Source organism: Aspergillus udagawae (assembly GCF_001078395.1).
Source record: "Aspergillus udagawae IFM 46973 DNA, scaffold_10, whole genome shotgun sequence".
NCBI lineage: Eukaryota > Fungi > Ascomycota > Eurotiomycetes > Eurotiales > Aspergillaceae > Aspergillus > Aspergillus udagawae.
In genome coordinates, this window is record NW_025091273.1 from 38397 (window position 1) to 64384 (window position 25988).

General features: G+C 50.9%; 7 protein-coding genes across 7 annotated transcripts; 6 read left to right on the forward strand and 1 right to left on the reverse strand.

Moving 5' to 3' along the window:
• Positions 1–2158: 2158 nt before the first annotated feature.
• Positions 2159–7688, forward strand: Aud_001810 (ankyrin repeat protein; the record flags this gene model as incomplete). The annotated part of the gene is made up of 6 exons (XM_043295813.1): positions 2159–3088; positions 3136–3369; positions 3418–3739; positions 3787–5533; positions 5595–6589; positions 6649–7688. 6 exons carry the CDS (start codon positions 2159–2161, stop codon positions 7686–7688), a joined length of 5268 nt encoding a protein of 1755 aa, XP_043151748.1.
• Positions 7689–8132: 444 nt separating this feature from the next.
• On the forward strand, positions 8133–8471 carry Aud_001811 (uncharacterized protein; the record flags this gene model as incomplete). The annotated part of the gene is made up of 1 exon (XM_043295814.1): positions 8133–8471. The coding sequence occupies one exon, from the start codon at positions 8133–8135 to the stop codon at positions 8469–8471; it is 339 nt and encodes a 112-aa protein (XP_043151749.1).
• A 1505-nt stretch (positions 8472–9976) lies between these two features.
• On the forward strand, positions 9977–11100 carry Aud_001812 (uncharacterized protein; the record flags this gene model as incomplete). The annotated part of the gene is made up of 3 exons (XM_043295815.1): positions 9977–10216; positions 10270–10907; positions 10956–11100. The coding sequence occupies 3 exons, from the start codon at positions 9977–9979 to the stop codon at positions 11098–11100; spliced, it is 1023 nt and encodes a 340-aa protein (XP_043151750.1).
• A 3573-nt stretch (positions 11101–14673) lies between these two features.
• Aud_001813 (uncharacterized protein) lies at positions 14674–16278 on the forward strand (the record flags this gene model as incomplete). The annotated part of the gene is made up of 1 exon (XM_043295816.1): positions 14674–16278. One exon carries the CDS (start codon positions 14674–14676, stop codon positions 16276–16278), a length of 1605 nt encoding a protein of 534 aa, XP_043151751.1.
• A 1060-nt stretch (positions 16279–17338) lies between these two features.
• Positions 17339–19729, forward strand: Aud_001814 (uncharacterized protein; the record flags this gene model as incomplete). The annotated part of the gene is made up of 3 exons (XM_043295817.1): positions 17339–17615; positions 17674–19482; positions 19542–19729. The coding sequence occupies 3 exons, from the start codon at positions 17339–17341 to the stop codon at positions 19727–19729; spliced, it is 2274 nt and encodes a 757-aa protein (XP_043151752.1).
• Positions 19730–21035: 1306 nt separating this feature from the next.
• Aud_001815 (isocyanide synthase family protein) lies at positions 21036–22951 on the reverse strand (the record flags this gene model as incomplete). Its single annotated transcript, XM_043295818.1, has 3 exons — positions 21036–22163; positions 22215–22534; positions 22591–22951. The coding sequence occupies 3 exons, from the start codon at positions 22949–22951 to the stop codon at positions 21036–21038; spliced, it is 1809 nt and encodes a 602-aa protein (XP_043151753.1).
• A 576-nt stretch (positions 22952–23527) lies between these two features.
• On the forward strand, positions 23528–24649 carry Aud_001816 (putative 4-nitrophenylphosphatase; the record flags this gene model as incomplete). The annotated part of the gene is made up of 3 exons (XM_043295819.1): positions 23528–23773; positions 23833–24238; positions 24294–24649. 3 exons carry the CDS (start codon positions 23528–23530, stop codon positions 24647–24649), a joined length of 1008 nt encoding a protein of 335 aa, XP_043151754.1.
• Positions 24650–25988: the final 1339 nt, after the last annotated feature.

A 25988-nucleotide genomic window follows, 5' to 3' on the forward strand; every position in this document is an offset into this window, starting at 1 on the left:
TAGGAATATGGCAGATGTCCTCCCCTTCCTCTACTTGCTGTCGGTTGAACAGATAATGACCTTAGTTGATAACCCTGCTGCCACTTTCATGTGGCTGGGAAATATCCACCAAATCCATCAAAACTGGCATCACTCAACTTAACAATGTTGCGTGAAGGGTCTCTTGGTCAAGTGTTATCAGTCACCCAAGTGCTTCAGAAGCTTCAGTGGGATTAGTACTACCACAAAGATAATAAAGGTCACTCTATCACGGATATTATCAATTTGGATCAGATCGCCGCGGAATTATCTCATGTTTAAGGGACCTTAACAGACTTGACTGTTACAGCAGCGACAGACCTTGCAGAATCAGCCCCTGAACACCCGGAGGTCGCATTCCGCGGGTCTTTTAAAACATTTAGTGGACTCCATATGCTGAAAAATTTAGAAGTTCCAATTGCATTTCTGCTTGGACTTTCTCCATTAACGCCAAATGTAGTTGGCCTAGAGGAAGCACTTCCAAAGAACATTGAATGGCTGACGGTCACTAACAATCTATGCCTCCAGCGAGAATGGGAATGGGAGTTCGAGACTAAATACCTATTAAGGGCTGTTCGATCATAGCTACAAGACTGGAAGAGATTCACGCCTTACCTCCGATGATTTCGTCTGTTGTCGAGGATATTCAGTCTGCGGGATTGGGACCCTGAGTTGATAGAGGGGGTCAGAGACATAGGTGCCCAGGCAGGAATTCAGGTTCAAATAATAAAAGAAGAACTCAATTGAGCAGATCAGATGTAATTATAGCTCTAGTTTCTGCCACCGATATGTCTTCAGACCACTAATCCAATAGACGTTAGGCCAGAGGCGCGAAGACAACTCATGGGTGTTAAAGAAGGTGGTGAAGTATAGAATATAGGTTGTACAGCCTAATAGCAAAAATACCTCAATTTCAAGAGTCGGAAGACTGCAAAAGGGTGGAAAACAGCGACAAAAGTTGGCCATAATCTCGAAGGGGGCAAGGAGGAAGCTATATACCATGCACCATGATGCCAAGGCTCAACCACCCGCTTTCCCCAAATAGGAATGCTATACCGCCTCTATAATTCGCCGTCACCAAAAACTACAGAGAAGAGCTTTAATGGTTCAAGCACTCGACTCATCTGAAGAAGCAGGAGATCCCCCTCCTCCAACTAGATCTCAAGTTCGCTCAACCACCTCATCAATACAGGCTACGGATTGCAAATTCTCTAGCAATAGCGGCTCGGATTTCAGTTACTGTATACGTTGACTGGTCGACTCGTGTTAGTACCCGCCTGAATCTCCGCTGATGTAGGTAGTAGGTACATCAGCTACAAGCGGGAAATGATGCATTTATACCTCTCATCTCTAAGCCATGTTCCGGCAATAGCCATTAGCTGTTCGAACTACATTATTATATGAGATGAAAAGGATGCCCTTCTGAAGAAGAACGTGGACTAAATGCCCCCTGTGGAATCGGGACGCTGTGACGGGCAATTCTAGGTTGTGTTTGCAGAGCACTTTAATCTTCTGTTCAGACAGAACTAGGCTTGTTTTAGTGGGAGCGCGTTTGAAGCAATTGTAAGACGTGTTTTTATCTAGGACGAATAACGATCAAAGAGCTCACCGTTCGATGCTCATTTTTCAAGATACCAATGGGAGTCCCGAGTAGAAACTCGGCAATACAGGGTATTATGTGACATCTGGCCCTGTCACGCCGCGGACATTTGAGTATCGTCTTGGCTTCCCCCCTAAATTGTCTCAGTGAATTCGAGGCTCTTTCGAGGCTCCATTTTCGATCGTGGTGCCTCAGGCATCAAATACAGTTTGGCTCTCGGTGATTGGAGGAGCCTGCGGCGGGTCTTGTCCAATCAGATAGATATACGGCAGGCACTCGCCTGCTGCCTGAGAGCTGATCTCCTTTTTGGGCAATATCCCAGGCATCAAGGACGCCACAACGGGAAGCTGCCTGGCGCGCTCAACGACGAGTGTTCATCGGGATCAACAAATTTGAGATTGCAAGACCTTAAGAATGCGTGCTTCGGTCGTCTTCATCCTTCTTTACTAGCATTTTCACAACCAAATTCTCTCCATTCAGCCAACCAACCATTGCAACGATCTTCTCTCTTTCTCGATTTCTCGCCAAGCAAACGCAAACATGACCGATCGGTACACTCTCCCCGCCGTCCCCACGAAGCACTCCACTTTCATCGACTACGTCAACTCTCACCCTCAAGAGTCAATCCCCGAGCTTGTACGCCCATACAACGAATATGACGCAGTCCTTCGCAAGATCTACGCCCAGCAACCATCCCACCCCAGGGCCACAGACAACCTCCTCAATGTGGTGCCGTTGTTCGATGCCAACGGCTCGGCAGATCTTCGGATTCGCGCACGTGATCTGGCATCCGAGCCGGAGGAGCTCAGGGCCAAGTATTTGATGCCACTGAAAGATGAGGATCGAAAAGCGAACGGGTCACCAGCCGTGGTATCCTCCTTCAAGCAGTTCCAGACCAACTTCAACCTGTTCTCTGAGAGCGCTCTGGGCGATCTCGACTGGAACAATGTGGTTGCAGCGGGAAGTGCAGTGACCACGTCTTTATTGCCCGTTCCGGAGGAGTACGGCGACTCGAAACGCGGCCTGCGCGAATACTACCATCAGAAATCTGCCCCCGCCTCGGATGTCGATCTGTTTTTGTATGGGTTGACGGAGGAACAGGCCCTTGAGAAGATCAAGCAGATCGAAACCCGCATCAAGGACTCGATCCTGGCCGAAACTTCCACCATTCGCACAAAGAATGCCATCACGATCGTGTCGCAGTACCCCACACGCCATGTTCAAATCGTCCTTCGGATCTACAAGTCCATCGCCGAGATCTTAACTGGGTTTGATGTCGACTGCTCGTGCGCCGCTTACGATGGTCGCCAGGTGTATCTGGCACCACGTGCAATAGGTGCGTTTGTCACCCAAATCAACCATGTGGATCTGTCCAGACGGTCGCCGTCGTACGAGAATCGTCTTTCCAAGTACGCTCGCCGAGGATTCGAAGTGTTCTGGCCATCGTTGGACCGCTCCAAGATTGATCCGGTATGCCGTGTGATCGAACATTGCGAGTGATACTGACTTTCACACAGACGATTTTTGAGCGCAGCTTCACCCGGACTCTCGGCCTTGCCCGGCTTTTGGTGCTGGAGAAGCTCCCGAAGCCTTCCGACCGTGATGCATACATCGATAAGCGGCGTCGAGAGCGAGGCCGACCGGTTCCCATGCGAATCTCGAAGCAGCTGCGAGGAAATATCAAGAATGACTGGGACGACGAAGTACCTGAATGGGTCGATGAGGAGGACGTGTCCGACTACCATACTTTTGTGAGTAATGCCTTGTTTGACGGCAAGCCTAGTACTAACCACATCTAGACCATTCCTTATGGCGAAAGATTCCACGCTCGAAAGATTGAGAAATTGCTTTACACTAAGGATTTGCTGCTCAATGCCGAATGGAACAAACCCAAAGACCGCGAGCTCCACCTGCATCGGCATCCGGCTTTCTTCGGCAACTTTGAAGACGTGATCGAGGATTGCTGTGGCTTTTGTCCTGTCCCCGTCACTCCCGAGGAAAAGCAATTGGCCGAGGAGGAGAGCAAGATCTACGTCTCGGGCAGGGTCAAATTCCTCCAGGACAACCCCGGCCGCCAGGAGATTGGCAGTTTCAACCCCATCACCGAAACTGATTGGACGGGTGAGTGTTCCCTGGATTTCCGGTGTCGGAGTTTCTAACCTGGACAGAAATGGCATACATCGGAAACACAGCAGGCCTGTGTCAAGCGATCATCAACAACGACTTGGAAGGCGTGAAGCAGTGGCTGTCGCACGACTTTGACGTGAACCGTCGGGATTTTACCGGTCGCACTCCGTTGCATCTGGCGGTCATGACCTCCACGCCCGAAATCGTTCAAAGTCTTGTTGACCACGGAGCTCGTTTGATCGCTCGCCTGGCCGACGGACGAACCGCCTTACATCTCGCTGCGGCTCGAGGCCATGCCGAGATCATCAGGATCTTGCTGACGAAGAGCGAGGAAAATGAGGAGGAAGAAGCTCGCAAAGAGCAGTCACGCAAGGCAGCCTCATCCGACAAAGAGGCCAAGGATGGCGAGGAAGTTGCCGAGCTCATCAGCCATCCTTCCGCTGAGAGCGAGGCAGATGCTCAGTCTTTTACCACCGGTTCTTTTATCAAAGTCAAAAAGGATGCGCTGGATAGCGCACAGGACTCGGTGCCCGATGACTCGAACGACCAGGACCCCGACGTCTACGACATCAATGTGATCGCTTGGGACAGTCACGCCTCTCCTCTACATCTCGCAATTTTGAACGGCCACGTCGCTGCTGTTGAGGAACTGGTATCTTCTTTCGGTGCAGATGTGCTTTTGCCGGTCAAATTGTTGCACGAGTACAACAACAGCCCGCGAGCTGCCATCCTCACCCTTGTCTTGGCTCTCCAAATGCCAATCGAGCAGGCGAAGGCAATGACGACGAAGCTGCTACAACTGGGCGCCTCACCGGCACAGGCAGACCTTGATCAAAAAACTGCCGTGGCTCACATTGCGGCTTCTCCGAAATACACTGAGCTGCTGGACTCGTACCTGCAGCATGATCGTCCGGCAGTCGAACGGACGATCAACTACATTGCTACTAGTGGCTGGCGATTCAACCCCAATGCCGAGACTGCGCTGACAACCGCTATCAACTCGGGGAATGTCATCGGAGCCTTGAAGTTGCTTGAAGCACATGCGAGCCCAACTATCGCCTTTGATGAATTCATCAAGTCGGCACAGGTGCACATCGATGGAATACGGAACGACTCCTCCGAGCAAGTGAAGAGAAAATTTGATGCGAACGTGTCCCAGCCTATTATATTAAGCGTCCTCAAAGATCAACCATCTGTGGCCCTGGAGCTTTTGGCCCGAGGTGCAGATCCCAATACCCTGACCAAGGAAGGGCACCATGTGCAGCATGACGATTACGCTAGGAACTACCAGCACGGCAAATCACTGCTGGATTGCGTGCGGGAAAAGCTGGAGGCTCTGCGTGCGTACAAGCCCGAGACTCACACCCGGGAGCCGCCCAGCCCCTTGGAGCACGAGGACAGCTTCTATCTCGCCCCCTTCAAAGAAGATACATACCAGCTGTGGACAGCCCAGGCCGCTCTCCGCAGTGCGCACTCCCGTATTGAATCAGAGCAGAAGCTCTACGACGACGACGTGAAGTGTGCAGCGAGTCGCAAGGGTGTCGAGGAGAAGAAGGCGGCCGTTCAATTGGCTCTCGGCGAGTATGAGAAGCTCGAGAAGGAATTACTTGCCAGGGGTGCCAAGACATTCAAGCAGTTGTTTCCAGACATTGAGATGTCTTCTGATACTTCACATAACGGCCGGAAGCATCGCCCATGCTTCGGCACCAAGCCTGGTTCGTTCAATTTGACCTTTGACTTCCGGAGGGCGGATCTCAACGACATAACTAGGGGTGGTTATATCCAGCTGTAAGTGCCCAATCGGTTCCCTCCATGTGCTGCAGTGTTCGCTTATGCTGACTGTGTTTAGGTTTGAGGCAGCGTGGCGTGGTGACCTTGAGACGATCAAATCACTCACACTCGGGACATGGGGTCCAGACACGAACAGACCGCCGCTGGAGATTGCTACGAAAGACCAGAGAAACTTCCACCCGTTCAACATCGCCGTCCTACGTGGACATTTGGACGTGGCGAAGGCGATTATCGCCATTGCACAAGTGCAGTACAAGCCTCAGGACGAGCAAGAAAATGTGCGGTATACGTTGCGAGCCACAACCGGTAATGACGATGATTCTTCCTGCGATGAGGGCGACGACGACAGTGACGGGCTCGATATCGAGAGGCAGATTCTCGATGAAGAATTCACTATCGACAACATTGGTGAGGTTAAGACGCAGGTCGAGAGCCAGATCCCGCCCCTCTCTCTTTTGAAGGACCGTTTTTCGGCTGAAGACTTCATGGGAACAACCTTGCCGGATGAGCGAAAGCCTTTCAATCTCGTCCAGTACGCAACCTGGAAGGATGATGCTCAGCTCCTGGTCTTCCTTCTGGATCTCGGTCGGGAGCTGTCTGCGAAGTCCGGAAGCTCCGAGCAGACTATCTTCACGGTTGAGCAGTGGGATCTTACTATGGCAATGCAGCTGGGACGACTCCGTTGCCTGGCAGAACTCATCAAACGTACTGGGGCTGGCATTCAATTTGATAAGCTGGCGGAGCAGAGCGGAGTGGAAATCAAGGAGAAGCCCAAATACTACCAAGGACTGTCCATCCACGGCAAGAAGCGAGCGGACTGGGCGGCTGCCGGTCGCGGCGACCTTCCCGTAGAGCCTGAGGAGGAGAAACCTCCCCTCCTGGTTGCTGCCCGTGAAGGAAACCTCGAAGCAGTGGAGTGGTTCTTGGGAACTGCGCCTGGCCGTTACTATTCGGAGTTTACCAAGGCACACAAGCACGATAAGCGTATCCAGAGGCTCGCCATGGGAAAGTTGGGTGTCGAGGGTTCCATTACCAATTGGTTGAGTATCAGACGTAGGTTCCCTTCGTGGTGTGTGGAAGACTTTGCTACATATGATGCTAACTGCCACCAGGCGATCTTGTCCTCCACTGCGCCCTTTTCGCAAAGCCAACGCTCGAGTCAGAAGGACTAGTCAAGTACTTGGTTCAGCATGCCCCTCACTGTCTCGAGGTCAAGTCCGTTGATGGATATACCCCCTTGATGATTGCATTCTCGCTTGTTCGTCCTACCTATGCCAAAATCCTAATCGAAGCGGGGGCCGACCAGACCATGCGCGATAAGAAGGGCAGCAACATCCTTCATCTTCTATTCTGCAGTGTCAGCTCCCCCTCGGCCGAAAGACTGGATGACTTCCATCAGATGCTCGAACTGGTCGATCCGTCTTTAATTCCCTCCCTGCTCGTCGAGCGTTCGTCACACGAGCCCGGCGCTCTGACACCCTTGGCAATGTGGATGGTGCGGGCCTTGAGCACGGCACATACCTACTCCGTCTATGGCAATGGCAGCAACCGCGAGGGCGATAACCAAATGAAAGCTCTTCGAATGATCTTGGACTTTGCCGAAAGTACCAGGCAGAAGCATCTGGAGCTGTTGGACGGGGCTGGCAACACCGTCGTGCACGATGCCGTGCGGTGCCAGCTCCTCCGAACGCTGGAGATCTTGCTCGAACGCCGTCCGGACCTCCTCCATCGCGAGAACGCATCTGGCTCGACGCCTGCTGAACTCGCCGAGGCTGCCTGGGTCACAGAAGTTACATCCAACCCTCCCGGACCGGGGCGTCGACACAGGTTCATGTACAGCAGCAATCAGTATGGAGATAGCCTTGTGGATCGTCAGCCCGAGTCCTTTGTCGCGGATGATGATCAGGCTCCACCGATGAAACGGAGGATCTACGACTTCTGCCGTGGCAAGGCTGAGAGTTTGAAAGGACCCGATGCGAAGCGGAGATTGGTCACACTGTTCGAGGCCAATGAAGTCGCCAGAAGACTGGCTGCGAAGGATCCGCAGGAGACTCGGCATGTTGGTCGTGCAGCGAGAAGGAGAAGATGGAACGAGCACAACGAAAGAGAGTTTGGCGATGAAGTTCGGGAATGGCTTCCGGAGATGTATTAGCAGTAGGGTTGGGCTCGCATCTGAAGGGTTGCTTTTTCCTTGAAAGGTTGTTGATATATTTTGAAATATTCAATTCGTGGATGAGCGAAATGTAATTACAGACGGTTACGGCCATCCACCTGTTGCTTGCCTCATCTCGTCGGGCTCCACTCGAAGACAATATTGAATCCCCATTATCAACCCTCGTCGCCTTACATCTTGATAGATTTTCGTTGAGTCGCCCCTTGCAAATCTGCTCTCTCAGCTGCTTTCAGCAAAGTGATCAGCAAAGTGATCTGGCATGATGAGTTACGAGGTCGAGTTCAAAAATACAGGCGATGGACCCTTGATGGTGCCAGGATGCAATGGTGTTCCCTTTGATGTCACAGCATCATCAGACAGAACGTTTGTAGGCTCTGACGATATAACTGGTATCCGTCGCCTTTCACCACCCGCGAACTGGAAATGCTGAGGCTGATGAACTCCTTAACTGATCGACCAGGCTGGGAGGAGCTGGTTTTTGATGCTTCTACCATGCAGACTTGCCGAAGTGAAGTCATGGCGCAATTACCATTGATCAGCCCCAAGGCATGGGAATGGAGCGAGGCTGAGCTGCGTGACAAAGCGCAGCGATGGCAGGAGACTGGTCTAATTGTGGTTCTGAATGCTGGCAGTGGTGTGTGTAAGTCAGACACCATCATTCCTCCTGCAGTGACCGCAGAGATCCAGGACTTCGTCACTTCTGCCTTAAACGAGTCTGCTGGGCAAGGCAACCCCACCTACGCAAAAGTCGAGTCCCACTGAAGAACACACACCCGTCATCCTCATTCGCCCAGGGTCAGCATAAGGGATGAAATACGAAGACATCCCTCCGAACATGGCACTAATTTGCGGACCCTAATGTGCGAAGGAGCGGGAGGAATAGCCAAGGACCGAGGCGGGACTGAGGTGGCCGAGGAGTGATTGCGACCCCTTAATGGCGTAAGGTCACGCCCTTGTTTCGAGGATCCTGCTTGACTCACGTGACTTTGGTTACATGTACAGTACCTCAGACCAACTCAGGTCAAGGAATATCGGGATGAACCTTGAAAGGGACTTATGGATATTTCTAGGGGCAAAAGTGTATGTGGGATTCGGTATGTACCATATGCCTATCCAATGTGTCGGCTATGAAGGGCCTCCTATCTCAACTTGCTGGCCTGGTAGTGCATTGTATGTCCTGAACCACGTAACAAATATCTGATTGTCAATGCCTTGCTGGCCTATCTTCGCTTCCGTAGCACGTTAGCAATAACAGGCATTCTATGTCACGTCTTCTGAACGTTTCGTGTACGTTCTTCTCATTTCCGTCAGGACCTAAATGATGCTGCGATAAGCATCTGCTCCAAGGTCTTGCTGAAATTGAGGCACTGGGGACACTACCCTGACCGCGAGATGATAAGAGCCAATCATGCATTATATTGGCCATTGTCGCCCTGAAGCGTAGGCGGGACGAGGTTCTTTTTGTCTATGAAACTCGACGTCTCTCCATGACATGATGTAGTGTGTAGCGATTTTTGTTATGGCACATTATAGCATAACGCTCTTGCCCGATTTAAGGTCATTTTTGCGAGTCAGTACTATTCCTTGGTATCATAGGCGAACAAAAAATTTGTTGGCCCCTTATATGTCAGAAACTATGCCCCCCAAAAAAGAGAGGAATGTGCATGGATATGGCTAGGCTTGGCTTAATGACTTTTATTTGGCTGTCATTTGGTGTTCATGGTGAATAATCAATCCTACTTCGTACCAGTTCAGGCAATGATCAGTGAGTAAACAGGGGCTATCCCGAGGACTCCAGAACTGCTCAGGGAGCGATCAGGGCACGCACTTTCTCTCTCCGGTCACGATCAGGCTGGCTCAGTGAGCAAAAAGCGGCGGCAATTCGGAATCCGGAAATGGAAAGTCGTACAGTTTCTGCAGGAAGATAGTTCAGTCGTTCATGAGAGGATGCAGGGCCGCTTTAGTGCCCAAGATCATCGGCACGTGACGCCCAGCATTGTCACGCGGCGCCATTCCACACTCCTGCCAGCAACGCGTATAAAACACCTAATGAGTTCAACTACGCCGGTTAATAGGAGCACTAAAAATCTCCCTTCCTCCCAGCTCCTTCCGCACAATTGGTCTTGCTCCTTATTCACCCTCGTGTTACAGTGTGTTTGCATTTCAGAGCTGTCTAGCAGAACTGCTCACGTGACGGAGGACCACCATCGAAATTGGTTCCTCATCCCTCTCTCCCTGTGGTCTCAAGTCTGAACGACTTATTGAGAATGACCTATAGGGAAACCCAAAGTTGGACGGACTTTTTCTTCTCCCAGAGTACACCCACCTTGAGCAAAGTCGACTATGAAACTCAAGTGGATTTCAAGCGTTTCCACCTGGATAGGGAAAAGTGGTTGTTGTGGGAACCAGTAGCTACTGGTAGACGCATTGGTCAGGATGTTATTCAAGTGCTATGGCTAGTTACTAAGTATCATGGAAGAATGGTGCGCAAGTACGTGGCCAAGGTGGTGAGTAGCCCCCCAGCAAAAATATTTTATACTTGACGCTAATATCAAGCGAGTTCCCTGAATACACTGAACATGATGCCCAGCTCCAGCTCCGACGCGTTCCAGACCTATGCAACCGGGGTTCAAGAGTGGTTATGAATGAGCTCGACCCCTTCCTGAATGAAGCCAGGGTGTTTCAACGCATTGAAAAGTATTGTGACAATGCACGGAAGATCTACTTTCCTCGGTTTTATGGTGTGACCACCGACCTCGACAGATCCCAGTTTCGTTCTGGCTATCCTAACTGCCGGGCGATTATCCTTGAAGCCATTAAGCCAGAGTTAGCTTCTCGACGTATCCTGGCAGCACACAATCACAGCGGAACTGGACACATTGAAAGCCTAAGGCGGCGGCTTCAAAGTCTAGACCTAAATCTAAGTGATTTTGAAAAGGAGTTCTATTGTTCTCTACTTGCAGACCGCTGCCACCGTCTTTTAGCATTGCACAGCCTTGCAGTCACTCATGGTGATGTGAAAGATGAACATTTTCGGCTCCCTGGTGACTTCCATGATACAGTCCTTTATGACTTCTCTATTTCATACACTTTCTCTCCAGAGCAACCTTACTTAATGAATTTTAGGCTGCCCAACAAATCATTAAAAGAGATATCGCACTATGAACTAAAACGCGTTGAGGAGCAAGTGTATGAACGGTAGGTGATATGTTACTACCTATTGGGATAGGACTGACTTGCATCAAGAGCCAAAAAGCTGGATTTGCAGGATCATATTGCAAAGTCAACTACCGCTACTCAGAAAGATATCAAAGACGCACTCTTCCAACCTCTACAGGATGGACCCTTGGAATTAATAATTCTAAGAGTAAAGACTCGGCCCGATGGTTAGTCTTATCTCCATCTCCCTCTTCCTGCACGCACGTTATTTATTAATTGATAGCTTTCTCTATGCCCTCATTGAACTCGGTCTTCCCATTCCTCGAAGCTATTTGTCCACTGCATGACCCTACTTGGCATATCCGTAGGGGTCGGCAGCTGGGCTGCTATGGATCAGTTTGGTTATTTTCCCAAAGATCTATGGATACGCCAAATTCAGTAACCTTGGTACCAATTAGCCACAGGCTACTAACTGATGCTGAAGACTTGGCTCAAGCTAGAGGTTGCTTTTTACTTTGTCTAATTCCCAGGAAGTGGGGGTTAGAAGGAGTCCATGACCAACTGCTGCGAGTTTGCGCACTATTAATGCCACATGGCGGCCCTGGACATGTTATTAGTCAAGTCGACTTTCATAGGTACAAGTGATAAATACAATAGCAGTGCCTGAAGAGTTCCGCTTCTATAAGTCCCTTGGTAACCTTTCGGCTGTACCAGCTGTGGGACTGTACAACATGCTGGGTAAGACGACGTCTCAGCTCTTTTGCTGGCCAGATACTGCAAAATCACCTATGCAATAGGTTAGACTTTCAGCATCTGGCATTAGAACAAGCAATGACTGTAAATTGAGGCGAAGCCAAACTTACGACTCGTTCCCGTGACAATATGCGAGACCATTCTCAATGCCGAAAGCCCTTCTGAAAAAATATCTTTATGCCGACTAACAATCGCGGCAAAACTTACCATTGCTTGGTTGCTCTATGAACTTACTGATTTTCATCCCTCATAGCCACATTCGTCTCCTAAAGTCATGATCCTCTATTGATATGGGCTCTAAGCGTCTGATACTTTACGCTTGTTTCGTTTTGGCAGCGGTAAGTATAAAAGGCCCTGAGAATCACTTTTGCTCGTCCACACTGACAAACTCCTATCTCAACGAACCATTACAATGCCAGAACAACTACTGAACTACCTAACGAGGCCCAATCCCACGGTAGTGGTAGAGTCTACACGACCACCGAGATTCACTTACAACGTTGCCTGGACGCCAATCGAAAACATTGAAAGATGGGATGAGTTTAATTATCAGACCCTTACAACACGGTTCAGGACTGAGTTGGATCGCCAGGTTACTTTGCCTGATTTTATGCCTCAGTGCCAAAATGAAAAGTTCAACAGACTATACGACAAGACGATGTTGGAACACCTGGTTGTGTCGTCAATCATACTGACCGTATCGTCTGCTCTTCCATCTGACTTGTTCCTCGTTGGGGGAGCGGCAACATGGCAGATGGATGCCTGTTATCCTGACTGGGGAGCTGGGAAAATAAATGGGCCCCGGAACGACACTCAACGACCCAAAGCCGTTCTTCCTGGAAAATACCAAATACCGTTGGTCCCACCAGGTGGCCATTGATGTCGTACGTTCAAGGGGGAACGGTTATGACAACCAGGATGTTGTTCATCCAATCGAGCAAGTGCAGTACTATTGCGCTACATACAAATGTCGACTTGGATTTTTGATGATGGAAAAGGGAATTTTGGTTATGCAGTTTTTCCAAGAACGAAAGATACAGTGGTCACCGAGATCTCAGCGCATTAGCGCACAGCCATCCCATCGACGTATAACTTCGTCCTCAGCAATGGACATGTCTATATCTAGCATATCGGCATCCCTTACAGATATGTCAGTTACTTCGCAAGATGTGCCAGCTCTGACGATCCGTCTGGTGCATTATGCTTTTGTACCTTGGGATGCACACGGGGCCGGTAGATTGACAGTCAAGCTGGCTCTATACTGCATCACTCTTCTGGCGAAGGATGACAGCGAACTCGGACCAGACTACGGCCCCACTTGTTCCTGTTTTTCAGCCGCCGCTCAACGTTGGATCGAAATCGTCCTCCGATCAGACCACAATGAACGCAGCAAGTTCGCCACACAGAGAGCAGTCACAGGAAAAATCACTTGGCGCTTCCATGGCGGGACAAGATACAGTTGTTAGTCTAACCAGATCTACTATGGGGAGCTGTTCTGTCGCGTCCCCGACTGTGTCAGAGCTCAGGTAAGTATATTTACAGTCTATCAAAGTGCTTGCTAACTGGTTGGGAACTGCTTAGAAAAATACACCTTGACTAATAACCTCCGTACCCACCTTCTCACTCATGACGGCGTGAAACTCGAAAAAGGGCTAGTTGGCGGTCGCGTGCACCAGAAGGAGATCGACGAAGCAATTAGTAGGTAATACTAACTACTTATTAAGTACTTTGGAACTGATTAGGAACTGTTTCGGATTCTATAAGAGTCTGTTCGCTGGTACAGAACCTAAGCCAGCAGAGGATAGCACTCCAAGCACACAGAATGCTAGTTCCGCTACTCCTATCCTGCCAAAGAAAAAGGACGGCACGGTAAGTAGTTCTGAACTACTTAACAAGTACTTAAGAACTGGTTGCTAACTGCTTAGGTTCATGTGACTAATATGCGGAAGAAAGTCGTTGAGCTTGGGCACAAGGTGCCGTGTGACTCTTGTGGAAAGCGCAGTGACTGCTGCAAGGATGTGAATAAATGTGATTATTTCATACTTTTTTAATGTGGTTCAGTCTGCCCAAGTCCTGCGTCGCAGGTGGATACAGCTGGGGAAACAGATGCTGAGGCCTGAACTAGTTTATAACTAGTTTGCAAGCAGTTAATAGTCTTTTCATTTTTCATAATTAATAAGTATTACTGGTCACTTCTTAAAAGAATAGTAGGTAAAAGAGAAGGGCTAAGTAATTAAAAACTGGTTAAAAACAGTTGCTTTATATTCTTAGTGAAAGTAAACTCTACGAATAGGTATGCGGAAATATATATATAAAGAGTGGTAAATACTAAGTAATTACCAACTAGTTGCTAAGCAGTTATGAACTAGTTATTAACTACTTGTTTGTCGCTCCTGCAATTGAATTCGCCGCTCCATAAGATCCAGTTCTAACTTCTCATTCTCAAGCTGCTTTAGGCGAATTTCCTCCTCCTGTTTTTTTAGTTCTAATTCCATTTTTCGAAGAGACTTGAAGAAAGAGAGAATCTGTCAGCTCCGAGGAAGAACGAGTCCAGGTCCTCGGAGGTAATACGTAGCGGCCTCGGGCACCACATCATATGCAGGGCTGGAGAGGCACACACACATGGTCAAGGTAGCAAATCTCCGACTCCGAGTGACTGGAGGATTCCTGAAGAAACAATCATTAATGTTATCCTTATTTTCTACCAATCATCGAATCGTGATGACGGATAATGCAGAAGTGGCAGAAATCCCGACTCTACTCTCCGCTGGTCGGATCATCGCTGCCATCGGACTTTTGGCCAAAGTCCGCGGACTTTCGACGCCATCCCGAGTGTCCCTGCCCAGTGTTTTTCTCCTTCTCGGATCTTGCCAAACTTCCATCCTTGAGAAGAATCTGACAAATGGACTACACGAGACAGATTTCAAATGGGTTATAAGTCCAGCGTCACAGCTCTCTCGTCTGTCTTGTCCTACCCAGGCAACTCAGGAGTCCTGACCTCAAAAGACTCCATCGTCACACAGGCTTTGCACACCGACAGACCACCGAAATCATGATGTCTTCTACCGACGGGTCCTCGATGCTTGATAGCAGACCTCTCAGCAAAGAGGAGGTCGACCGACCCGACAAGCTAATGTCAGGACCTGGCGGTGCTGGCGAACCAGACGCCGGAGGTCCCCCATCCGCATTTTCGTCGACCTTCCAAGAGGCCGTCTTCATCCTTGTCATCGGCTTGTCGCAGCTCTTTTCTGTTGGCGGTCTTGGAAATGCAGCCTTCTCGGTGCAGGAAATTAGTCTCTCGCTCAACACCACGAGCAATGGTCAGATGTCCTGGTTCCTGGCCGCATACTCCCTCTGCGGTGGTGTCTCTGTTCTGGTGACTGGACGACTGGGCGACCACTTTGGCCACAAGTATGTCTTCCTCTTCGGATGGATGTGGATGGCGCTTTGGTCGCTGGTCAGCGGTTTCGCCAAGGATATCGTTCTCTTCGACATTGCTCGCGGGATGACTGGCATCGGCAACGGCGCACTGGTCCCCAACTCATTCGCCCTCCTGGCGCGGGCATTCCCTCCATTTTCGGCTAAGAAGAACATCGCCTTTGCTTTCCTCGGTTTCTGCGCGCCTTCGGGTTACATCTTTGGTGGGCTCATTGGTGCTGCCTTTGCGGAAAAACTCACCTGGCGATGGGGGTTCTGGTTCTGGGCCATTGGCTGCCTCGTCCTTGGCGTGGTGACCTATTTCATTGTTCCTCACAGCGTGGGATCGCCGATTCCCGGACTCAGCATCAAGCAATTCGACTTCATTGGAACGATCCTTGGCGTCTCGGGACCCATCCTCTTCTCCTTCGCCTGGAACCAAGCCTCCGTGGTGGGCTGGCAAGAACCCTACGTCTACGCCCTTCTCATCGTCGGCATTTTCTTGATCGTTCTTTTTGTCCTCTCGCAGTCGCGCGTCCAGGCCCCCGTCCTTCCGAATACGCTCTGGACCCGCAAGGGCTTCTCCCCGGTCGTGGCAGCCATGTGGTTCGGCTGGATGTCCTTTGGCATCTTCCTCTACTACACGACCATCTACATTCTCACCGTCCACAGGGCGCAGCCGCTCACGGCCGTCGCGCAGATGGTCCCGCTGGTCATCGGCGGTCTATTCGCGACTGCCTCTGTCGGCCTCTTCATCGCCAAGGTCCCGGCGCAGTATATCTTCGGCGTCTCCATGTTCTCCTTCCTCATCGGTAACCTGCTCATGAGCTTCGCCAACTACTCCCCCGTCTACTGGGCCTTCATCTTCCCTGCGTGTCTGCTTGTCGTCGGCGGACCGGATCTCTCCTTCGCCTCATCGGGCATCCTCATCTCGAACGCGGTCTTGCCCGAGGAGCAGGGTGTCGCCGGCTCATTCGTCTCCACCGTCGTGCAATACTCCATCTCCATCGGTCTGGGTATTGCGGCGACCCTCGAGGCGCATGTAAACAACGGCGGGAAGGACATTGTGCGCGGGTACCGGGGGGCGCTCTGGCTCGGTATCGGCTTTGCGGCTGTCGCCTTCGTCATTGTTCTTTTCTTCGTCCGGGACACCCGGTTCGACAAGAAGGACAATGAGAAGGATGCTGCGAGCAGCACTGATGGTGCCTGTGAGGCTCCTGCCGACAAGGCCAATGCTTGAGGACTTTTGAGGACGATCAACGACTGTCACGCAATTTACACCAGGGTCATGTTTACTAGACGTTTTTTAGATTGAGTTTTCTGCACTACTTGTAGACAATTAATTTATTGATCTAATCATGCAGCAAATACCTCGAAATAGGTCACAAATGAGCGCTTTCCCAAACTGAGGTAGATTAATGGCCATTTCCGTAGTTCGCAATGTCGTACGACAACTCGGGCTCCCTGCCCTAAGACGGAGCCACGCAAACATGGCAGGTCTTACACGTGCCTCCATCCCCTTCAGCATGTTAGCCTGTCACTACTAGCACCTGTCCACGGACTCCGTGGAGCCGGGACGAAGAGGGTCGGCTGCGGTCCATGTCGAGGAGCGAGTCCAGTCTGGTGCCACCTCATTCGTCAGGCAAGCAAGCTAGACGAGGCCCCTGATCTAGCCAAATAAGTTGAGATCGACGCTCAGAAGATGTACCCCGCGGCTTCCACAGAGCAGCTGCTCACCGCCTTTGGATACCCAATACGATACGCCAAACTGACCATGGGACGGTCTCCGTCATTCGCCTCAGATTTGCTACAATTCGAACGCCATCATCCGCTCTTTTTCCTTGTGATGGTCCGGGCATCCAGCTCCGCTGCTCTGGTCGTCGACCTTCGCCGACTCCAAACGTCTCCCTGTCATCTACGTGGATTACCGTATTAATCGCTCTTCTGTCTCATTCTTTAAATTCCTTATCCAATCCCCCCTTCAGCGATGCCTGTCAGCAGCCCGTTGCTCAGGTGTCCCCTCTGGTCTCTGCTAGTAGGCCATGATCTGACCCCTAGCTTCAGAGAAGGTCGTCTTGCATCCGCATTCTCGAGTCACGTCAAATCAAGCATTTCAGGAGCTATAGAAGCTGGGTCTAGACTGTTATTACAGCATTTCTTACATTCTAGTGGCATTAGACCACTATCTTGATTTGCTGTGCAACAGTCACCTCCTTACTGCAACAGGTGCTTATATCCCTGGGGACTTGTCCCGCGCCATTTTGATTTTCTCCGCGTTCAAGCAATGATCAAAGCTTACCATGTGCTTCTGTATCGGAATTTTCAGGTCCAAACCCAAGGAGCCCGAGGTGGTCTCCATCATCCATCGGGTGAAGATGGCCGAGGATGAGACATCCTCTGTCAACCTCCCAAGCGAACATCAGCGTGAGCCAGCGCAAGACTTGTGGAACAGGTTCTTCAGACGGAGAGAGTCGGGAAAGCCAGAGTCCGAGAAGTCGGAATCCGTCAATAACGCGAGCCATCGTCCGAAGGCGACTTTAGGGATTCTTAGCGACAAGGAGACCGATGAAGTACCAGGTACATTTTACGCCCGTATCTGTGCCAATGCTGCAGTGATGATTCTGACAATCTCTAGGAACGGTGCTATTGCTCTCTTCGAATCGTAACGAACCATTGGGTCTGCGACACCAGCAACGGCGAACATCCGCATCTTCTCTACCTAATGTCATTCCTTCATCTCATTCTTCGTCGCGCACGCCGGCTCCCCAGCTAAAGAAGACAGCAGATGGCCGGATTGTACTCAATCCGCAGCCAGATGATTCCGCCAATGACCCACTGAACTGGCCCGTGTGGCGGCGCGATGCTGCGTTGCTCTCCCTGGGCTTCTACTGCTTAATGGGAGGAGGAATGACACCGGTTCTTGCTGCTGGGTTCAACCAAGTCTCTGAGAGCTACGGTGTGAGCACTCAGAAAGTGGCCTACACTACCGGACTGTACATGTTAGGACTCGGAGTTGGGTCGGTTATCATGTCACCAACTGCAATTTTATGGGGAAAGCGACCGGTCTATCTCCTAGGGGCTACACTCTTTGTCCTTTCTGCTGTGTGGTGTGCCTTGTCTCCAAATTACCCCAGTTTGGTGGTTGCTAGAGTCTTTCAAGGAATCGCCGTCAGTACCGTCGAGTGTCTTCCCTCGGCCACTATTGCCGAAATCTACTTTCTACATGAGCGAGCATATCGTGTTGGCATCTACACTCTTCTCCTTCTTGGTGGCAAAAATCTCGTGCCTCTGGTTAGCGCTGCTATTATCGGCAATCTGGGATGGCGTTGGGTGTTTTGCATTGTCGCAATCATTGTTAGTGCTTGTGTTGTCCTCCTCTTCTTTTTCGTCCCTGAAACATTCTGGGATCGCACACCGCGTTGTCATCGGTCTCACAGGCGTCCTCATATGATACGGAACGTATCAGACCTTATCCGGGGTCGACAACTTCACCACCATCTAGAGGACGGAGCCTTGAATGGAGATCCTATCTCACCTGCTCCAAGAAAGTCCAACAAGGGTCACGTCGGCATTGCGGAGGACCAAGATCAGGAAGGAAACCAGGTAGATGAAAAGGAAAGAAACCATGAAGATCACGACCAGATATTGCCATCCGAGACGCCAGCCGAGGACAATGACCAGCTGGGCTTTCCAGATCCCGAGAAGCATGACGCATCCCTACAAATACCTGCTCCAGCAGTCACTTGTGAGTCGGGCGCTCAGCAGGATCTCAAAGCCGCTAGGCAAGCTACTGTGACACTGGCGCGTAGCGAATCCGTACATTCAACCCGACCACTGCCTCCAGGGCAGGTGTATACCAACCGACTACGAGAGAAACCTCAAATTCCTTTTGCGCATTATCTGCGAGTCTGGAATGGGCGCATTTCGCACGATAAATGGTTTCGAGTCGCCATGCGGCCGTTCATTCTGTTCGCCTACCCGGCTGTTCTCTGGTCATCAGTAGTGTATGCACTGTCGGTCGGATGGCTCATCGTGGTGTCTGAGTCCGTGGCGCATCTGTATCAGGGCTCGCATGGTTACAACTTCACACCTTTACAGACAGGCCTGATTTATATCTCCCCGTTTGTTGGCGGTCTTTTAGGAACGGCAGTGGCGGGCAGAGTATCAGACGTGATTATGCAATTTATGTCCCGGCGCAATGGAGGCGTTTACGAACCTGAGTTCCGTCTTGTCATGGCCATTCCTATTGCCCTATCAACTTCGGCAGGACTGATGGCGTTCGGATGGAGCGCGGAGGTGAAAGATTCCTGGATCGTGCCTACAATCTTCTTCGGTCTGATTTCATTTGGATGCTGTCTAGGCAGCACGACATCAATTACTTTCTGCGTGGATAGCTACCGGCAGTATGCCGGTGAGGCCTTGGTGACTCTGAATTGGAGCAAGAGTAGGTCTCTGATTTTTCCTCCGCAAATAGGGCGCGAAGCTAACGAATTCTGGCTTTAGACGTATTTCACGGCCTGATTTTTTCGTTGTTCATTGTCGACTGGCTTGAGGCAGACGGCGCTCGGACAGTATTCCTCGCATTGGGAGGCATTCAACTCGGATGTTTGTTGTTCTCGATACCCATGTACATGTACGGCAAGCGGGCTCGGATGTGGACGGTCCGGAAGAATTTGATGGAGAAGTTTTGAGTGATGACGTCGGATGTACAAGTGATGATTAATACACGGATGATATACACGGATGATTAGTACAGGGAAATGGATTTAGACGAAGACCCAAACATCGTTGAAATAATTGAGAGTCATTCAGTTGTCCCTTGCCGTGCTCTGCGCAAGCAGATGGTCTGCGTCGACTCGCCACATGTGTCAGCCACTGAGCTGCCGTCCCACTAGCATAAGTCGCGTTGTAGCCTTGTAGGCCGCCCACTGTGGCCAGTGTCTAGCAAGACTCGTTGGATAAAACGGCCAGCAATCAGAATGGGAAGAGGCGGCGACAAGGGTCATGGTGACACCAGCGACTGATGCAGATCATCGTTGCTATCAGTATTGGACAGGTTCGAGCGTTCTCATTCCTCGCTAACCTGTCACTCTCTCTGGTACCGCCAGCGCGGTGGAGCCACTGCTCTCCAGAAATAAGAAAGAAGAAGCTCTAATTGCGTCGCTTTCCGGCCATGCCACCAGGGGTGCTAGTATAGCTCCGTGACCGTCTGGCGGATAACTGGCAGTCTAGATGCTTATTGCTATCAGGGGATTTTCCAATAGTCCTGGTTTGTTCTCTGTGCGAACTATCGGAGGCCCAATACAATCCATAGAGAAGAGTCAGTTTCCCTCATTCCTCTTTCAATGGGCACAGGATCCCTGTAGAAGGAGCTTCGCAGGTTGAACTATCTCAGTTGGTCCTCTGTCTCTTTCTCAGATACTCTACCTTGCAGTATGTCTGGGTTATCAGTGTGGTTCAAGTCCTCTCGAAGAAACGAAGATTAAGCTTCCCTATGGACTTGCCACTTCTGCCTGTCTTATGATGACCCGGGCTGCTCTAGAGTGAGTCCTCCATCACGCCTTTCGTCATCAGCGCCTCGTAGGACAGCCAGAGGCTTCCCTTGTGGTTGCAATTTCTGTGATTGGTCGTCCTTTATTCAATCATCTCCCCAATCAAGACCCTTTTTTAAGACAAACTTTTCTGGTATGATGAGAAGTTCCACCGCGGAGATGTACAAGATGTTTTTCGACAATATGACCAAGCAGGGACATAAACCTAGAATGCTAATGGGGCATTATCCAAAGGAATTTGGGGTGCGATATGCCAGTGTCTTTTATTAGATCTTTTGGGAGACTGTGTCTGTCTTCAGACGGAAGGGATCAATTTGATAAAGAAGACATGACCAGCCTAAAGTAATAATCAAGAAGGCATACAACAACAATCGACAGATTCAAGTTTCTCATCGTCCTTATCCCTAATACAAAGAAACCATGCTCGCTAAGAAGAGGAAAATTTCTAGTTGACATGCACACGCCAGTGCTCACGGTGACCATTCTCGAAAGCTGTGCGAGTGTGGTGGGTCATGGCGTTGTCGTTGAAGATGAAATCTCCCGCCTTCCACTGGTGACGGTAGGCGATCCGGCGATCATACAGAAGCCGGGTGAGCTTCTCGCAGAGCGCGTCGCTCTCGGCCAGGGGCCAGTCCACAACCCGCACGATCGTCGGCTCGCTGCTTCCGGCCACACACTTGCTCTCGGGCCAGGGCTCGTGAAAGCGGAAGGTGTCGACGCCGGACTCTGGGTGCGTGATGATGAAAGGCAGGAGGAGCTCGTGGCCGCCAAATGCCTCGTTGGCGGCGGTAAAGGTTTTCCACTTGAGCTTGCGGAGTTCCTCGAGCGGGATGCTGTCCGGGCCGAGGAGAGGGATGAGGTTGCGGGAGGAGGCGAAGAGGGTCAGCCCGCCCTTGGACTGGGAGGCGGCGCGGTTGCGGAACATCTGGAAGAGAGGCGGGACGGAGATCCACTCGCCCGTCTTCTCGTCCTGGACGGTCTTGAAGACGCCGTCGTAGTGGAAGGGCATGGCCTCGCGGGTGAGCACGTTGTTCATGTTGAAGTCGGCGTTCTCGCGGACCTCGAGAATGTCGCCAAAGGGCCACATCTGGATCTCGCCCAGCTCGCGGGCCTTGCTGCGGAAGACTTCCTTCTCGACTTGCATGGTGAAGCCGCGCAGCAGGAGCGGGGCGGTGGACAGGGCGAGTCGACGCACCCGCTTCATGTTGACATCCTCGAACCTGTAGGGGCCGTATCCGTCTCTGGGGCGGACGAGCATACCACAGGGGTAGAGGGGCTCGAAATCTAGTTCCATGCCGAACCAGCTGAAGAGGTCGGATTTCTCGCGAAGCAGCCAGGGGCGACCCTCGTGGTTGGTGATGACCTCGAACTTGGTCATATCGACGGTGGAGGCATCGACAATGCGCACACTGGCGTCTGCGAGGACTGCGACGGTCCCGTGCCAGGGAGTGATAAAGTCCGGATTGGTTGCAGGGGGGAAGAGGTCAAGAGTAATTTTCCCCACATTGTTGGACTCATGGATGGACAGACGGATTGTCGATTCGGCCGATGAGGCAATCAGCTTAGCATAGGCCTAAACAGGTCAGCAACATAGTACGAAGTGCAGTGTCGAACTAGGGCCTACCTTTCCCCGCTTAAGCATGGCAGCCTTCAAAGCTTCAGGATCCTCGGTTTGAGGCAGTGCCGTGTCATAGTGCTTGCTTGTTGCTTGCACATTCTCATCCTCGCTCGGGTCGACCGCCTGAGCTAGAGTACCATCGAGAAGGTTGCGGGTTTTTGAAACATGGTGGGAGTACTCCTCGAGCGTCTTAGCCTCCTCGGTAGCAATGCCGGCAAGAGTGCCAGGGCGGACGAATGCAAGATGAGTGAGACCGAGAGACGAAGCGAGCTTCTTCAGTTCCTGCTGGTAGGCAAAGGCGTCGGCGTCGGGAATCTTCAAAAGGTCTGGTTTACCATTAGCTACTTTGTCAGTCTCACTGGAGATCTTTTGGTTCACATACCTCCGTATACAGAAGCATCTGAGACTATTACAACAGTGGCACCCCCCTCGTAGATCTCAGCAATGGAGTCAGCGAATCCATCGAGGGTCTGCAAAGCGATCTCTTCCGCCTTGTCCGGCAGAGAGCCTAGGGTCTTGTGCTTGTCTCCCTCCGCAGGGGCCTTGAAGGGGAAGGCTGGAAGAATGAATCGCACTGCCTCCCCGCGCGAGACAGTCTCAGCGAGTTGCTTCTCGAGCTCTGGGGCGAATTCGGAAAAGCGATCAGGGACAGTGGCAGAGCGGTGACGGTACGCTGAGATGATTGAGAGGATCTGAGAGACCTTGTTCTCCGTAGGAGAAGGAGGGTTGCCGGCGTAGGGCATCCTGATGTATACTTGACAGATACGGTCTCTTAATCTGATTCTTTGGTTGTGTTTTCGATGTTGTCGTCGTCCTGGTTGCTATTGTTGTTGCCTCATCTCGTGCTTCGGGCCACTCTTAAGTACCCAGTGATCTTGCTCTTGGTTCAAGCTGAGAAATTGGATCGCCGCGGCCTTCGAAGCACATTGAATCTCCATCGCGACTGATTTCCGCGTTGTGTGATCCGCCCTAGAACGTCTACTGTTCGCTGGAGGCGGAAGAGGAGACAAAGTCGCGGATTCCGACGGAGCTGTCAATGGGCGGCGGCGGCAAGCCACGCATGCATCTCTGACTGTATCAACCGACCCAGTCAGCCATTACAGGCTTACCGTATCCCTGTAACTGAAGTATTCTTGTACACATTGGTTGTTCGTTCTTAGATCCGCGGGGAGAAGTGGAAAGATGGACCTCACTGTCATCACTCGGAATCCGTAGCGAAGGGAAGGGTCATTATTGGAGCGCGCACGAAAGAGTATCCTATTTGTGTGAAGAGAGTGGTAACCCGTGTGTTTCTTTTTGCGATCTTGGACAATCTTGTAATGGCATCGTCTCGCAGGCTATCGACACCCAGCGACTATGCTGAACTTTTGAGCCGTTATGACACTTGGCTCTTCGACTGCGACGGGGTGATATGGTCTGGGGATCATGCGCTTGAAGGAGCGAGCAAGGCAATCGACTTCTTGAGAGACCATGGAAAGAGAGTGGTATTTGTCACGAACAATGCTGCAAGGAGTCGGAAGATGCTGAAGAAGAAATTTGACAGGCTGAGAATCGCAGCCAGTGAGGTAAGGATCACGTCGCTGTGGATGGGTCACCTGCTGACAAGCGTATGATTACTGTCTAGGATGAGATTGTATCCAGCGCCTCTGCCGCAGCTGCTTATCTCAAGGAAGTGCTCCAGTTTCCCGCTGATCGCAAGGTATTTGTGATGGGGATGGAAGGGATCGAAGCAGAACTTGATGTCGTCAACATCAAACGATGTGGAGGAACCTCCTCCGAGGACAACCAGTTTCTCCCAGCCAACGATTATTCTTCGCTAGCAAGCAAGGAAGCGATCGATCCGAGCGTTGGTGCAGTTCTGTGTGGGTTCGATATGCACATGAATTACGCGAAACTTTGCAAAGCATTCAAGTACTTGACACGCGAAGGAGCCCAGGGCCCTGTTCTTGCGGAAGAAAGGGGAGGAGGCTGTCACTTCCTTTTGACAAACGACGATAAAGTGGTTCCGGCTTTAGGAGAGCTATGGCCCGGTAGTATTCCTCTTTTTGCGAGGGTGTTGGGCAAGTAGCTGACAGCAGCGTGTAGGCTCTGGTTCTCTCGTTACGCCATTGATTGCCTCGACAAAGCGCGATCCTATCGTTATTGGCAAACCGCATGCTCCCATGCTTGACACAGTAAAGTCACTTTACAATATCGACGAGAACCGGACGATATTCGTTGGAGACAACCTTCATACGGATATCCTGTTTGCCAGCCATGGCAATATTGATTCCCTTCTTGTCCTCACCGGTGTCACAAAGGTGGAGGACTGCGAAGCCGAAGGCATATGGCCCTCCTTCATCATTCAGAGCATCAGCAACATAGTAGCTTCGGAAGGGGGCCAGTCGAGCATTGCAGCCGTGGGCGTTGATGGAACAGGTGCCATTCATGCATCGCTATAGTCAATGTACAAACGAAGAATGAGAGCGTCTTTGGCCATAGGCTACGTTCCGTTCTCTCTGCATATACCATATATACTATATAGGACAGCTTGGCAATCTCTGCATCTGGGACGTTGACTTTCGCTTTGATAAAACGCACAACTTATATTAGTCTTTAGAACGACCCTGCAAGGTGCCTCAAAACTGAATCTTAAGCTACCACGTCCAATTCTAAGAAAATATTGATCAGATTCGTATTCCAAACATTTTCAGCTAACATGATCATTGAGTTGTTCAGCGTACGAGCTGAATATATTCACTCGGTGAAGTGGTTATATAAATATATCTTCCCCTTCGTATCTCTCGCACGACCAACTTCTAAAGGAAGATGAATATGGACATGAGATACCGCTTTTCTATGCGGATGCCTTATCTAACTGTCCTTAGAACTGCGACAAAGGATATCTTTGTCCCAGGCACACATGCCCGCCTGAGGCATCAGTTTGGCAAGCCACTGAAGTGTCTTGAGCATCATTCTCTAAGCAATGACAGATGCTCTAGTTCAATAGGTCAGACCATTTATCAATACTGACAAACTCGTTTGTTCTGTTTCCTCCTGGTATGCCCGTTGTTGCATAAATGATGGATGGATTGTTCGAGGCGGTTGCGAGGCCGCAAAGATGACGACGTGGAGTAGATAGACAGACGAGATGCGCTGCAATAGGCGACTAGACCATGAGGCCAAGCAACTTTGAGGCTCCTGCAAATCTCCTGGTTGATTTTTTCTCTCTTCTTATTTGCGACGCAGATTCCTGAGGCAGGGGGTGACACCTACACCCATGCTAGCTTGGATCACGTGAACAAGGCACTCAGCCCATGGTCCCCGTCCACTGTCAACAGTCTCCCCATCTCGCTTGATAATATCACACAGAACTGTCGAGACTGCATTGAAAAGACAAGTCCATACTGCGTACGCTTGTTACCCTCCTCTACCTTGATCGAGACCATAGACCATATCTCATTCCTCCGAGTGGCTCCGTTTTGGCCCCAAATCGACGACAAGCTGACGTGGGCGCGGTCAAACCCCGCCCCGTCAACTGGCAAATCAACAAAGACATCGGAAGCCACATGCGAGGGAGAGACAGCAGACTAACACAGTGTGACAGCGAACAATCCACAAATCCAGAAGCCACCGAGTGCGGCAACTGACTCGACCTGCCTACTAGATTTTCGGAAGATCGGCGCGTAAGCCGGCGGCGAGTCCAGAGTACAGCTGGATTGCAGAGAACAATCCCCGCCCAGCTTTTTGTCCCTGATCGAAACACATGTCCTGTTTTCATCCAACCACCAACAACAATAA